This window comes from Sabethes cyaneus, chromosome 3 (genome assembly GCF_943734655.1).
Source record: "Sabethes cyaneus chromosome 3, idSabCyanKW18_F2, whole genome shotgun sequence".
In the NCBI taxonomy this organism is placed as follows: domain Eukaryota; kingdom Metazoa; phylum Arthropoda; class Insecta; order Diptera; family Culicidae; genus Sabethes; species Sabethes cyaneus.
In genome coordinates this window covers 40,798,136-40,813,989 of record NC_071355.1, presented here as the reverse complement: position 1 = coordinate 40,813,989, position 15,854 = coordinate 40,798,136, and the positions used below count along the sequence as shown (strand labels likewise).

Genomic DNA, 15,854 nt, shown 5'->3' with positions numbered 1-15,854 from the left:
CTTTTGAAATTTAATGTTTGTTCGGTCAGCTAATTCTGCGGTAACAAAGTAACCACTTCATTTCATTTTGGGTTGAAGAATAAAATAAACAGATTTCAATTTTTATCTTAATTGCAGTAGCAATAATACTAGAAAGTTTTTGTGAAACATTCCGTTGGTATGTAGGCGATAGCAAACAAAAGCACAACAAAATGTAATCAAAAGTTGCGGTTTTCTGCAATGATTGTGACTGTTCCACCATGTGACCGGAAAGGAGCAGTCGTTCCAATATTTGCACATGCGGAATAAAAGTTTTTCACTACATCAGGAATAGCTTGGCCATAAGGCATTCAAGATCCATGATATTTTCCTGAAACGAAACTCTTTTTCAATTTTCATCATGATTTAGAATATTTCAGAGAAATTTATCAAGGCTTAGGTTTGATGTTTTCCCGACGTTTCGACACTTATTTGGTGTCTTTTTCAAGGGGTACTGTGGTAAAATACATTTATAATGTTATAATTATTTATATTTATATTTATAACTTCTCTGAAGACTGTCCTACCAAATATTAATAGTTACAATTAAATCCAGTCGAGAAAAAACACAACCTAACCCAAAATATTTCCATTATGAATCCCAGGTTCTTATTTGCTTTGGAAATAATTCTGTAGTGGTCCTAGAATGTAAATTCGGTATCCAAAAGAAAACACCAAAATCCTTAATGACCGTTACGAGTTCAGTAGTCTGGCTGTTTACGGAATAACTTTATTGCATTGGAGGCTTCTTCCGGCTGAAACTTATTACGGAGCACTTGCCAACGCTGACGCTGAGTAGGTTGCATGCATAACAATCATGGAACAGGGGTCAGTCCCGGCGTAGTGGTTAGCATTTCACGCCTCTCACGCCGAGGTTCAAATCCCAACCCCGCAGAAGTCACAAATGACCCAAAACTGGTTAAAGTGACTATAATCTAAACAAAAAAAATCATGGAGCACGTCAATCAGCTTTTGTAATTAGCTACAATCAGCGACTGAGTGAACTGCAAAGTAAATTTTGCTGTCATCGGTGTTCACGATTGTGTATGGAAGTATCATGCAGACGTAATTGTTATACAGCGAAAATAGCAAGGGTCCTATGTTGATGCCCTGAGGAACGCCTGACGTACTTCGGAGTCTTGCGAACTGTTCCCCAGTCACCTTTTTCTGTTCTCGTTTCTTAATTTTCTTGCTCTCGTATTTTCTCTTTTTCCACCTTTTCTGCCCCATTTCTTCCTTTTTTGTACCTTTTTTCCTCATTTGTTTGTACACATAGGAACAATGTCGTTTTCTTCGTTTTATCTATCGTTTTTCCTTCTTTTCTCTTCCGTTCTCCCTCTTTTTCAGTCCAGTCGCGTCTTTTTTGTCTCGTTTTCCCTATTTTCTCCGTTTTGTTCTTCCTTTCATTTTTGTTTCGTTTTTCTTTTTTTATGCCAGTTTTTCTTCTTTTTCTATTAGGGCTGTGCGAGATCCCGCAAAATTTCGTGTTTACTGAAAGTTACCATAGTGTTAACTTTAAGTTTAATGGTGATCTACCACAAAACCTACGGTAATTTTCGTACGAATTCGTTCACTTTCGGTAAACACGAGATTTCGCGACATCTCGCACAGCCTTATTTTCTATACTGTATGTCTAGTTAATGTCACCTTTTTCTCCGTGCTCTTTTCCGTTTTTTTTTCTTCCGGAGCAGCAAGAGATGGATTATCTCTGGATCCACCGCTAATCCATCTGTGAATATTTTGAGAAAATTTGCTTATATTTTCATGAGAAACTGTTAGTTCTACGCTGTTTGGTTCATGCGATATGAATTTTTGAATTAGGTAAATTTTTGGGATAACCGAATTTTTCGGCCTCAGGCGTGAGATTTTGCGAGATTTCGTGTTTACCGAAATTTTACTAAATCGTTCTAAGTTTACCCTAAATATTATGGTAGATCACCATTAAACTATGATTAATGCTATGGTAAATTTCGCCCAGTTTCGTTAGATTTCGGTAAACATGAAATTTCGCAAAGTCTCGCACAGCCATACTCAGGAGCAACAAAAAATGTTATGATGAAAAATATACCCGATTCAATCCACCTCGTCGTGAAAAGAACCTTTGTTATGCCATCTTACTTGTTATTTGACAAGAAAATCGACAGGTCTTCGGGACATAATTCAACTATTTTGTAACGCTGTGCTACTGACAGATATTATATACAAAGAATGATACCTTCCATTTGGAATCCATATACACTCAAGTCTTTTTTTACACGGTTTGTTTTTTTCGATTACTCGAAAACGGTGCAGCTAAGGAACTATTTACAATCTACGTGAGGAATGTCAAGCTACTCCCAAATGTATTGAGAAATAAATGAATGGTCTCTAAGTTACCCCGTTACTCAAAAAACTAAACCGTGTAAAAAAAGTACTTGAGTGTAATGAAAATTGGTTCAGACGTTCAAAAGTTATGAATTAAAAAAGTTTGGTAAAACATCCATTTTCTCAGGAAGAGGCAGGGTTTATTTCTAATTCCCGTCGTAGTACGTAAAGCCATTCTAATTTTCATCATTTGTTGGATGGATTTAATGAATACTCCAAAAGTTCTTGTGGTGATTTGATTAAAACACATTTACCTTCCGATCCGTGAGCTTTGAAATCACTGAAAAGCGATTATTAAAGCATATTTAAAATTCGTCCATCAAAATTTTTCATCGTCTGAACTAAAAATCACAACAATGTTTACGAAGCTAACGCGCATGTATTTGTGTAGGACGGCATGACAAATGTTATTCTGCAAAATTTCTGCAGGTCAGGCAAGTTTTCCTGGCTGTAGAATAACGACAATGTCTTTCGTGAGTTATTTTCATTTATTAATGACGGAAATTAGAACGATTAGTCGACATTTTCTTCTTCGTCACACGAAAAAATGTAGGAAAATTGGCTGGTAGGACTTCTCTAATGATAAAAAGCATTTAAATAGAATTCAGCTCATTTTGATTGATCGCGTATGATAGACAACAAACTAAAATATTAGGGAACAACTAGTTTTGCATTGTGTGTCATAGAAATGCCGATATTGTTAATAATTTATGGTGGATAAGACGGGAATAGGCAATTACGACGAAGCAGCAACATACCCTACCCCAAACGCCAAATGAAAAAACGGGTCTGAAATTTTCTGAAAATGAACAAGTTCTCAAACTTTGAACAAAATCGAACCACTTTCAAATTTTGGTAGATCCTTTTTTCATGAAATTGCTGAATAAGTATGAATAAGTAGTTGTAATTTATTAAATAAAAAATTAAATTAAATAAGTGATTTGAGTAAGCTAGTAAAAGAAAGTTTTAAGATGAAATAATAATCTTTTACATATACAAAGGTTTTGAGTACTATAAAACGATGCATAATTTCCTGTAACGCCATTCTATTAGTTCATAGAAATAAAGTTTTCAAAAATAAATTTCATCAATTTTATATTAAAAACCCGACTTAATCCACTTGCTGGTGAAAGGAACCTTTGTTAGACTGCTATGTTACTTACACACACACACACACACACACACACACACACACACACACACACACACACACACACACACACACACACACACACACACACACACACACACACACACACACACACACACACACACACACACACACACACACACACACACACACACACACACACACACACACACACACAACGACGAAAATACGATGGAAAGATGGCAAAATGACCATGAAAGACAACAAAATACGACAGAGAGATGACAATGAGACGATGAATACGAAGAAAAGGCAACAAAAATATGACAAAAAGACGGCGAAAAGGCAACGGCAATTAGATAAGCTGAAGAAAGAACGACGAAAAGACAGCTAATAAACGATAAAAATACGACGAATAATTGACAGTGAAAGCAAAAGATGGCGGAAATATGACGATTAAGTGAAGACAAGTAAGCGAAAAGAATTCGTTAGAAAGTTAGAAACTGGCCGTTTTTCTTGCACATTTTATACGACTTCCAATGGTCTGGTTGTGCAATTTCGAGTACTTGGAGGTGTCGCATGACGGGTTTGTTATGATTCAAGGTGCTTCTATGTTCAAGTTTCATATATTCCGGAACTTGTTCTGGACATATCTTCGGAACCGTACATTCGTTCCAAATTCTGTTCAATAGAATTCTTCCAGGCCACAAAACTTTGCGTTTGGTAGTTATTCAGTCAAATTGCTCCAGGCATTTCCTAAAAGCAGCTGTTTATTGTTATATTTTCACTACTGAGACTGTTATGCCGTTTTTTGTAACTTGTGACTGACATAGTTTGATATTTTTTTCAAAATTTTGGGAACAAACTTAACATTACTGTTTGAAATATTGAAAGCATGAACAATTTAAAGATGATTCCTAGGCTTATCTTAAAAGTGGTGAAATTCACTTGGGCCTGTTATGGGCAGTAATGGTAGTTATCATCAACACATGTGCATGTGTATGTAATATACTGATAAATTTGTAGAATATTTTTTTCTTGGGCAGGATTAATATTTAAGGGGGAGCCTTTTATCTTCAGAAATGTCGAGCCCAGAGTATTTTTCGGTACGTGGTCTCGTTGAGAATTTACAGTAAAACTGTGGGATCGCTTGAAGGGAAGTGCAATGCTGTACCTACAATAGTTTAAACGCGCTCTCCTCGAAACCATATGTTTTCAGCGACGGTGCGTGTATCTCAATATCTAAAGGACCGATTTGGCTGATTTTTGTTTTCACGTGTAAAAATTGATTATCTAAATTGTGACGTAGCCGCTTTTCGATATCTCAAGTTTTCAATTTTCGCTGTATTTAAAAAAAAATCGTTACACTTCGCAACCAGTAAGAGGTAGATAGTTACTATGTACGGCAAAGTTGCTTATTTTATTGTGTTCTACAAATTTCGTGGAGACACCGTACTTTTTTGGCCGCATTTAAAAACACAAAAATTTGTAACACCCTAATAGGTAGATTTACGGTCACCCTAATAGTGTAGAAAGTTACGCCATATTTTTTAAATAAACTCTTTCAAAGACACAGTACCTGTAAAATTAAGCATTTTTGCGCTAGAGCACATGATCGCGTGTTTTTCTATTTGGTTCATATCAGTAGAGTTTGCTTAAATGATTTCATCAATGTTTTTCAAATAACTTTTGATTGGTAAAGCCAATTCTAATGAAATTTAGCAGATATGTTCACAGCGTTAAGGCCTCTCGTTTGATACTAAGATAATTGAAATCTGATTATTTATCTGGTTAAAATCGTTATGAATAATTGTAAATGTTTTTATGCTGTACACGACTGCTCATAACTTTCAAATTAAACGTCCAATCAAAAAACAAATCAATAGTGATCTATGAGGCTATATTACCTACCAAATGAGACCAAATGCGCATAAATCGGTTTGGCCATCCCTGAGAAACGTTCGACTAATTGACACCTTGAAAAAGCACATTTTTAAGCATAACTTTTGAACCGTTTGATTGTTTTTGATAAAACTCTCCCAAAAAATTTGCAGTAGCAAGAGCCTTCATTTGATACTAAAATTGTTGAAATCAGTTGAGCGGTTCCGGAGAAAATCATGTCACGTAATTTTAACATTTTTGCTTATAACTTTTAAACAAAATGTCGGACCGCAAAACCATTCAATAGTGATCTACAAGGTGATAACACCTTTCAAATAAGCGTAATAGCAAACGAATCGGTTCAGCCATCTCCGAGAAACAGACGACTTAAGTCAAGTGTCACACACACACACACACACACACACACACACACACACACACACACACATACACACACACACACACACACATTGCTCAATTCGTCGAACCTTAACGATTGGTATATGTGTTTTTCGACCAATTTTTAAACCTTTGTTATAGTATAACAAAGGTAAAACAATACAAAAACGATTATATGACTACAAATAGATGTGAAAAGGCAATGACAGCAAAACTGTCACGTCATCAAAGCAAAAACGACATGAGACACGATAAAATGACAACAATGATAAAAAGATGTAAAGATGCCAGAAAGCCAGATGTTAAAATTAACAAAAATCGCCTAACGAATTATAAAAAGACAACAAAAAACGGGGGTCAAGATAGTGTGGTGGTTAGTATTCACGCACCTCACGCCAAAGACTCGGGTTTAAATCCCAACACTGCAGAAATCACGAATGACCCAAGCTGTTGAAGTGGTTACAGGAATGTTCCGATTTTGTCAGCCCCATATTGAATTTTGGGCTGACAAAATGAGGAAACTGACAAAAATCGGGATTTTTTTTTAAATTCAAGACTTAAGACTTTGTGATATTGAAGACTTCTATTAAAAATAAAATTTTAGCTCTCAATTGGTCAACCGAAAGCTCAATGAACCGGGCATAGCACACTGGTCCAGAACCTTTTTTGGTGCGCATTAGCTTTGAGCGGGAAAACTTGGTTTTAGGTTGATGTAACCTTTGGAAGACTTTTTTAAAATTAAAAGTTCTATCGTTGCGCGAAATTCCAATTTTGATTATTCACCCTAAAAGTGAAATAAATAATTTATTATTCTTCAGTTTCAATATAATGCATTAATGTGTTCTGCAAAGTTTTACAGTTATTACAAGAAATTTTGCTGGAGACAGTAACCTTCTATCTCTTCCCCAAAGATAGAAAAATCCTATTTCTCATAAATGAAAAATCGTTAAAATCAATTTTTCTATTTTAGCTGTTTTTATAGTTATTGTATGACTTTTTCATGTCTTACAAAGTTGTACAAATAGTAAAAATACACAGCATTGCTGAATATAGTATACCTCTAATTATGACCCCGAATTACTCGCAAGAAGGCATCATTTTATTCAAAAAACTCTCCCCAGAGAATCAAAATAGTTTCAAGCAGGCTGAAAAGTTTTATAAATTATGTTTAAAAGCACAAAAGTTAAACAAAATTTACAGGTTGACAAAATCGGGATAAAAAGCTGGGGGCAGACAAAACCAAAAGCTGAATGACGAAAGTCGGGAATTTGCATCCTTGAATAAATTAGAGACAATTAGCAATGAATTTTGAACTGATTTGTTTCAAAAAAAACGAATAACGAACGAGAGAGGGAGAGAGAGAAGGAATACCGATATGAAAAAAAGAAAAACGAAAGGAAAATTGTGACCCAATGGGAGGAGAAAACGGACGTAAAAAGTGCAAAAAATGTAAAAGAAGAACAAAATGGGAAAATAAGTCGAAAAAACAGAAAAAGAAGAACTGAACAGAAAAATAAGTGAAAAGAAGATGAAGAAAATGAGGAAAACGTGAATAAATAAGTCTATACATACACACGTATGGACAGATAAGAAGTAAGAACAAAAAAAAAGGATTGAAAAGATGGAAAAGAAAAGCAAACAAATTTCAGAGCTTGTGAATTAAGAAACGAGAACAGAAAATAAACACAATGACTCTCAATTAGGTTGAAAACGGAAGATAAACTGGATCAAACGAAAAACAGAACGTGACATAAAAAGAGATAAGCAGGAAATAATAAAAGGAAGAGCCGAAGAAAAAGAGTTAACAGGACAGATAAGAGGACAGGATAGGACGAGACGAGAAAAAAGAGGAAAACTGAAAAGGGCAAAAAACAAAATATGATAAAAGAGGAAGAGAATACAGCGAGTATAAAAACGAAAAACGAGAGAGAATAGGAGGGAAAATGAGACAAATAAAGAGAAGCCGGGACAGCAAAAGAAAAAAAAACATGATGTGTGAGAAAACGAAAAAGGAGAAGAAGAAATAGAAAACGGAACAGAAAACAAGACAAATCACAGGGAATAGAAAAAAAGCGAGAAAGAAAAGCGAAAACCGATAGAGGAAAACAGGGAAAAGAGGTCAAACGGGATATAAAAGGGAAAAGACGGGATATAATGTGAATGGAATGGAAAAATGGGAGACAAAAAGAACTGTTGAATACAAGACGAGCAACGGGAGATTGGAAAGGAACACCGTGGAGCAAAAGGAAAAAAGGAAGCCAGAAACATAATAAACGTAACAAAAAAGTAGAAAAAATAATCTAAAAGAGGAAAACAGACAAACGGAACGGGCGAAGACGAGAAACGGGAAGGAGGAGAGTTAGAAAAAGACGAAAACTGGAAATGATAAAAGGAAGAAGGGAAGAGAAAAGACGGAAAATGGGAAAAGAAATTTCATAAAAGAGGGCAGAACAAGAGGGAAAACTGGGTTGAAAATAAGAAAAAATGGGACAGGTAACGAAGACAAATCGAACAGAAAGACGAAAAAAAAGGAAAACGGAAGATGAACGAACATAAGTGAGGGTATCAGAAAGAATTTCAAGTGAACTTTAAGAAAATTCAAATAACTTTCCAGTGACCTTTATCTATATTCACAACGATCTTGAAAATCAAGCTCGTAATTTTGATGCTATCCAATCCTGTCTACTTCCTTAGTCCCAAGTTACAACTACACCCGCCAAAACACCGTGTCGGTTTTATTCGATAAAAATATCCACCCAATGTGCATGCTATTTGCAGTCACTAGACACAAATTTAAAGTACAGACCCGTACAATTCCATAATTCATACAAATTTACCACGGTAGTAAAAACCAGTGGAATAAATTTTCGATGAAGAAATGACGGACTTCCAGTCTTCAATTACCTTCAAAGTGGCACTATTCGTAAATGTGAATATACATTTCTTACAAACAACTACCCCTCAGCTATGATGCTTCATATTGCTCTAAAATGAAATCAACGTCGCTACCAACTATATGTCTACCTACACTTCCGCTTCCGTGTGCGGTCTAACGAAAAACATAATGGCACTATCATCGTGCAAGCAAATTTTCTTCTCGCCTTCTTTCGTGGGAGCACGTCTTCGACGCGGCCCGCCCGTAGCTTGTGGGTTCCAACCTGCGCTCGCTGCCAAATTGTAGATAGAATTCAACAGCAAACAGTCAACAACAGAAGAAAAAAAAAAAATGAATCGAGTCATGTGCCATGAATTTTCATGAAGATAAATTGCAAATTTAAGCGTGCCAAGCTGGCTTCATTTCACACGTTGCTTATGGTGTTGCTGTTTCTGTAGATGATACATAGAAGATGCAAGCAAAAGCAAGATGCTTTGCTTTTCATGGGAAGCTGGTTCCACCTAAATTGTGTGCTCCTTCGGATGTGGTTGATTTTCGAGCATAATTCTCGAGAATTTATTCTTCGGTGAGGGAATTTGATCCGATCCGTTGAGTGAAATTGAGAAAAAAAATCTAAATTGGAAGGACGAAGACAAAGAGCGCATTGCTGTGCTTTATTCCGGGGTACCCGATTTCGTTATTAATGATGGTTTGTTTTCTTTTTTTCCTCAATTTTACAGGCGGGAGTGACGGCGTTCAATTTAGACGACACCACATCCAATTACTCGGGAACGACGTCTCTGCGGAAGAAGAGCTTTCAAATTTACGGCGCCGTCGGTGAGTCGTTTTGTGTCTACGTTTATTCCGGCAACAAATTCGATTATATTTTTTGCTTCGTTATACAACATAATCATAATAATATAATATAAGCTGAAAGGTCGGGTGAATAAGTCCATAATGGCAGATATTTTCGCCCGGATCATCCGGCCTAATTACGGGGTTGGGTACCGAGATTAGAACTTCACAGTCTGCGTTCGACTAGCGTAAGCGTAACAACTGTCAGTCATTATCGTTGTCGAAATATGCTCGGAATTTTTCCTCTACCCACATGGGCGTCATTTTTCTCGTTCGGAGGGAAATTTCCTGCATGTCAGTTTCAGGCTCCGTACCTTCGAACTCACGTTAATTACGATCCTATTCAAGAAAAGGTCGGAAACCAGACAGACCTGCCTGAGCTGCATGCCACAGAGTGAGCAACTTTTTTTCCCCGGCGAGTCCCGTCGTCGTCAGCAAGCAACAGTTTGAAGCTTGTTCAAGTGAAACTCTTTCCATTGAAAGTTGTACAAGTAAAAATATCAAAGTTTTTGTTTTATTTTTTGTTTCAATTATGCCAGAGCTCACGACGAGTGCTGTTTCCCGTTGTAGGATCATCTGCTAGTGACTTGTGAACGAGATGAAAAAAGCTTTCATTATATTTCGAGATTCGGTATTCTGCTCCGCATTCCGGGGCGCAGAAGAAGGGTTCCAACGAATGCCGGATGGAGCTTCGGTGTAATTGGTGCTGCGGTGGTGCTTTTGGCAGCCGAACAATTAGTGCCAATTGACAGGATTTCAGTTTCGGGAGGAATGTTTCGTTTTTCGAGCAGCAGCAGCAGCGGCGTAGTCTTCGGAGCGGTTGGGAATGCAAAATTGTTACACGCAATTTTCCCGGCCCCACCTCCCGCAACCGGGTCGAATGCACGTGGTGGGTGGTGCTGAATAATTGCTGGGGGAATTTAATTAGTGACTTTGGTCCGTATGCAGATTACACATTTCGAATACATGTTCGAATATCGGAGTCGGATGAAACCTTTCAACGGAATTTCCATTTAACGTATGTGAACAGCAGCGGTAAACTGTGTCCGATGCGATTTTTTCTTGAATTGGAAAATTTCGACAATTTCCACTGCATTGGTTATGTTTTTTACGGGGATGTTGTAGCATACGTAGTTCAATGGAATGAATAAATTGTTGAAAGTGAGTTATTATCGATGACTGCCAATAATAGTCATTTTTGCGCAACTAATGATTATGAAATTTTAACCTATTTATGAGGACCATCCGTGCACAAAAGCTTGATACGGACAATTTATTAAAGCTTTAACTGTTCATACTAACAGTTTGTTCGGTCTGGGGAATTCCATATAAAATCTGCCACTAATGGTAGCGGGATTGATTTAATTTTTCACCCAACGTGCGCATCGAAATTCAGAAAGTTGGGGGTAATTTGACGAGTTCATTTCTATGGAAAAGTGGGTGAAAAGTCAGTCAAATTCAAATACAGGGATACCTCAATATAAGACAATTTATAATTTCAAAAAGTTGTCTTATATCGAAATTGTCTTATATCGAAACATGATTTTTTTTTCAAAAAAATTTGCATTACCGGTCGCCAATTTTGCACTGTGTTGAGAATTACACTTCTTGCACTATTTATTACTGTTTGAACTATTAGTTTTTTACAATTTTTAGGGTTATTTTGAAGTAATGAACATCTTCGTGGCGCCGATTTTGGAATGGAAAATTAGCTTTGGTGTCGTTACCAGGTATGTCAAAGGGATTTATTCGATATAAGATAAAAATAGTCTTATATCGAATTGTCTTATATCGAGGTTGTTTTATAACGAGGCTGTCTTATATCGAGGTATCCCTGTATGTATTTATCACACTTTTTCTCACAACATGCCATAAATATATTATTTTGTAATAAAGCCACAGGAAGTATTATGCCGAATTCATCGTGATTTATGATGGATTATTATGGGTATTATGACGGATTCATTGAGATTTTGACTCAAGCTGCGTTCAACTTTGTGAAACGTTCACTGCTTAACTCTGATAAAATGTCGGCTTTCCTACTCCTAATCCTCCTTGCCTACTTTGACTACTCTAAGTTACAGGAGCTGGTGAGTAGTCAGAACTGGCTGGTGATTAACTATGAACAGACATACACGCAGCGAGAAAAAAATTGCGGTCGTAGCACCAAAACGTACGTGGTCTTTGAATTAGTACTGATGTTTTAAATTAGCAATAACTAGAGAACGGGTAGGTCTAAAAAGAAAGTTTGTGTAAGAAAAAAGATTCCAAATTATGCGTAGAATTTGATTTATTTAGGTTCTTCAAAAAATGTAAAATTTGGATATTGCTCAAGAACAGACGCAGCTTATTCCCGTGTGCATCTACTACAAATGAAATGGCATAAATATTATTATGCGAGAAAGAAGCGAACTCATTACCACTTTGTGCATACAAACCTTTGCTGCCAGTAGTAGCAGTAATATTCTGATCAAAGACAAAAAGCATTTTTACAAGTATTAGTGTGGTCCGGTTATCGTCAAGACCAGTTATACCATTTTACGAGATGTGGAAGACTAAAAAAAGCGCTTATTTTATTCTTTGTGGTGTGCAAAATAGGGTAAAAAACTAGTTTTAAGCAGTCTAAGTTGGTCACTGATTGTTTTACCTTATTACAAGCGACGGGTTGACTAAGTGGGGGATATCAGCATACCAATCTTCTTGCTATCTTTAGTTCTTCAAGCTGTTACCATTGGAAGACACTATTGTTGAGCTAAACTTTTGATTTTTCGCTTTAAAAGTTGGAGCGGCGGAACTAATTTTGAACACACCGAACCCATTTTCACCCGCAAGGTGCTATTTTAAGCAATCCTGAAATCTGAATTTTTTTACGTCCCGTTAAAAAATCCCTCGAACTTTTCCCCCTATTCAGTAAGTTCGCGTTCCTATCCGCGACCTACTAATCGGCATCTGATGCGTAATCGGCATAGCGTATCGGCATAGATGCGTAAAATGCCATCTGTCTAAATTGTTTATCGGGGCATACACTCACCGCACCGTTCGGCAAACGGTATTCGTCGTCTCTTTTATTCTCTAGTGTTCTTATGGAAAACTGCGAGTTTGACGTCTCACTCGCTGTTCATAAGGATGGTGGGAGAACAAAAGAGGTAAACATATAGCAGTACAAACAATCAGAACAGTGTTGTCAAAGCAAATAACATTGAAACACATCGTTGCTTTATTAAATCACTGAGAAAATCTTCGAAAATTATTGAAAAAGCTGTCTTTTGTGTTGTTTTTAATAAAGAAAAATTAATTATGAACATACATTTCTCTTGAAAGTATTGAACCACGTTTTCACCATAGGAGGTTTCAGGTAATTTCAAACTTAAAATTCTTATTTCCAGAACCAAAACAGTGTCTTGGCAACACGATAGTTCATCAGTTGTGCTGCAGCTGCTGCTAGTGGTGAACAGGTTCCGTCAATTCAGAATTTGTTTTCAGTTTTATCATTGGCGGAACTAGGCGGGGGGGCTAGGGGGGGCTAAGCCCTCCCTAGAAAACATTTAGCCCCCCCTAGAAAAGTTGACTTAGTTTTTTAATTTTTGAAAAACCAATAGTTAGATAACTAAAGGTACGAAAAACTTCAGAGTAAAGTTTATTTGCATAACTGTTATAAGATTCCAGGCATTAATGTGCATTAAATTTTAATATTCCGACGAAATAAAACGGTTGAAAAAATTTCCGGGGGCTATAGCCCCCCCTAGAAATGAGCGCTAGTTCCGCCAATGAGTTTTGTTAGAAAATAATAAAACTTTCGGCTAGTGACAAGCCTTAGATAATAGAAAAAAAGAGACTGAATAATATGGTATGTGACAATTGAGTGCTTGACTTTCAGAGTGGTTGTAATCAGTGCTGAAAATTTGATGAATTCGTTAGTAGCGAGGTGGCGATTGCTGAAGAGCAGCTGAAAAATGTACATTTTTGGACAACAATTTTTAATTCATCATATTTCTTGTCGGAAACCCAGTAAATTGTGTTTGTGTGAATCAAATGTATGGTTAAGTGATTTGTGAAGATCATCCTATCAAAAGATTTTGAAAATATGAATAAAAAAGTGCATTTTCGGATCATTTATGTTCAACTGATTAAAATAGGTAACACTGCTTAACTCGTTCCTTACCCTACAGTGGACTCTCGAAAAAGATAATTGTTCATAAAAGTTAAGCGAATATTAGCTCTCATGCGACGCTCAAAAAAGTTAAGGCCATTGCAAATTATTTTTAAAGTTTTTGTCACCCCCCAGAGCAAAGCCTGGGTGCTACAGTCCGTTCCCGAAATTTGATCTTCTGTTTTTTTATACGACAGACTTCGCAGCCAGCTATTAGAATACAATTGCGGGGCCAGTTCGACGATCCTATTGACTCTAAGAGCCTCTACCAGCCGAGATTCGAACATACGACGAGTGGCTTATTAGACCAGCGTCTTACCTCGAGGCCAACTGGGAGGCACATCTCCCTCCCCCTTGGAAACTGGCTTCCCGAGCAAAGCTTGATCACAAAGCGATATCTACAAGATAACTTGTTTTGTTAACGGATAACTCAATGTGTTATATTGATGTTATTTAATGAATATTTCTATATAACATGATATGGCAAACGGATATCAAGATAGGTTATCCGTAATAATCCCTCTAAACAAGTTAAAATACTATCAAATCATTTTGCGATTTCAATAAAAAGTAATATATTAACCCTCTGATGTCCACCGTCGCCTTTTAGTGTTGTCAATTAGTTTGGCAGATTTAACTCGAAGTTATTATGCGAGATTAAATGAGAAATATTTACACGCGTGTGATTCGTATACGAAATATTTACTTTCATGAATTTGTTGTATAGCAGAATAAAACGGAAAATTCCTTTGAGGTTCTACTAACATACTCACCGCTAAATAATTGCCAAAGTTATAAATTTTTAAAAAAAATTCTTTACATTTTATTACTAATTAAACTTGCTCGAATGAAAATGTGTTCGCTTTTTTATTAATATTTATTTTGAAACTTTATGAACTTTTTTCCTATTCTGGTTTTTGTAATACACTCAAGTCTTTTTTCCATGAGGGATCATGGCGCGTAAAACCGTAAAAAATCATGGTAATACGAAAAATTCTGTAAAGAAACCACGTTAATTCAAAAATCACCTAGAAAACTATTTAAAATCTAAAAGTCGTCGAAAACGCTCGAATTTAAAAATTGCTGTAAAACCGCAGTAATTCGATTTTTTTTATTAATTTCAGACACTACATCAGCGATACATTCGTGTCTGTACCAAAAGAGAGTTGGCGTTTATTTTCTTACAGTTTCATAATTGATTGTGCAATGTACAAATTACATTCTTTTAAGTACTTTATCACTTTTTCTTTACTATAACTTTCGTTACACGTTACGTTCTTTGTAATGTTACTTCGTCAATATTACATTTTCGTTTGGCGTCCATATATTTTCTGCAGTCGAGGAGAAGATGTCGTACGTCAATTGTGGTTCCGCAACAATCGCACAATGGTGATGAATCTTTGTTAAGTAAAAAGCTATGTGTTAGTCTCGTATGTCTAATTCTCAGTCCGGTTAGAATACGTTGATCGCCGGCTCGCAGTTTTACGTCTTGCATTGAAAACCACTGGTTGTCCCAATGTTGTTGGATCCTACGTTTCATTTCTTTCATAGCGAGTTCTGCCGGAATTGCTCTTGAAATTGGTGTATTGTTTCTATCGTTAGCGGCTAATTGATTAGCTGCTTCATAACCTTGACTCCAGCATGACCCGGAATCCAGCAAAGTTCTGTCGGTCTGTTTTGTAGTAAAGTTTCTGTTTTTTGAATCCAGTTTACTAATAATGAGCTTCGAATTAGAATGGAAATTGAAACTGACGCATAACTAAACTCGGAGAAAAAACCACCCTTTGCGATTGCCCAATACTTGTCGACATACTCAAAGCTTTCATCTATTTATAGCAGACTTCAATCTATGGTTGACACTTTGATAGCAAAGCCATTTACTGCGACGCAGGGGGAAGAGGGAGAGAATAAAAGACAGAAAACTGTTTAACAATTTTCTCGCACACTTCCATATGGGTAGCACTGCGAGTGTAAAAGAGATCGTGCAGTGCTATAACGTCACTGCCATATTAGCGAATTGGCCAAAGCACATACGCTTTTAACCCAGTCACACACAAGAGCAGTTGTGGTGCACAGGTAAGGTAGTTGCATAGGGTGCTCTAAGGGGTGAGTTCAATCCCGGTCGGAAGAATAATAAGTATAAACGCATGGGGAGGTTTTTTCGAGGCCCACATTGAAACTCCCGATAACTATTTTTAGTC

At 36.6% G+C, this 15,854-nt stretch overlaps 1 protein-coding gene across 1 annotated transcript in view; it reads left to right on the top strand.

Moving 5' to 3' along the window:
• Positions 1-15,854, top strand: part of LOC128739495 (adenylate cyclase type 6) — a 131,191-nt gene that overhangs the window by 14,929 nt on the left and 100,408 nt on the right. Inside the window, exon 3 of the mRNA XM_053834989.1 lies at positions 9,389-9,485. Within this exon, the coding sequence (XP_053690964.1) occupies positions 9,389-9,485 (97 nt within the window). The remainder of the gene's footprint in view (positions 1-9,388; positions 9,486-15,854) is intronic.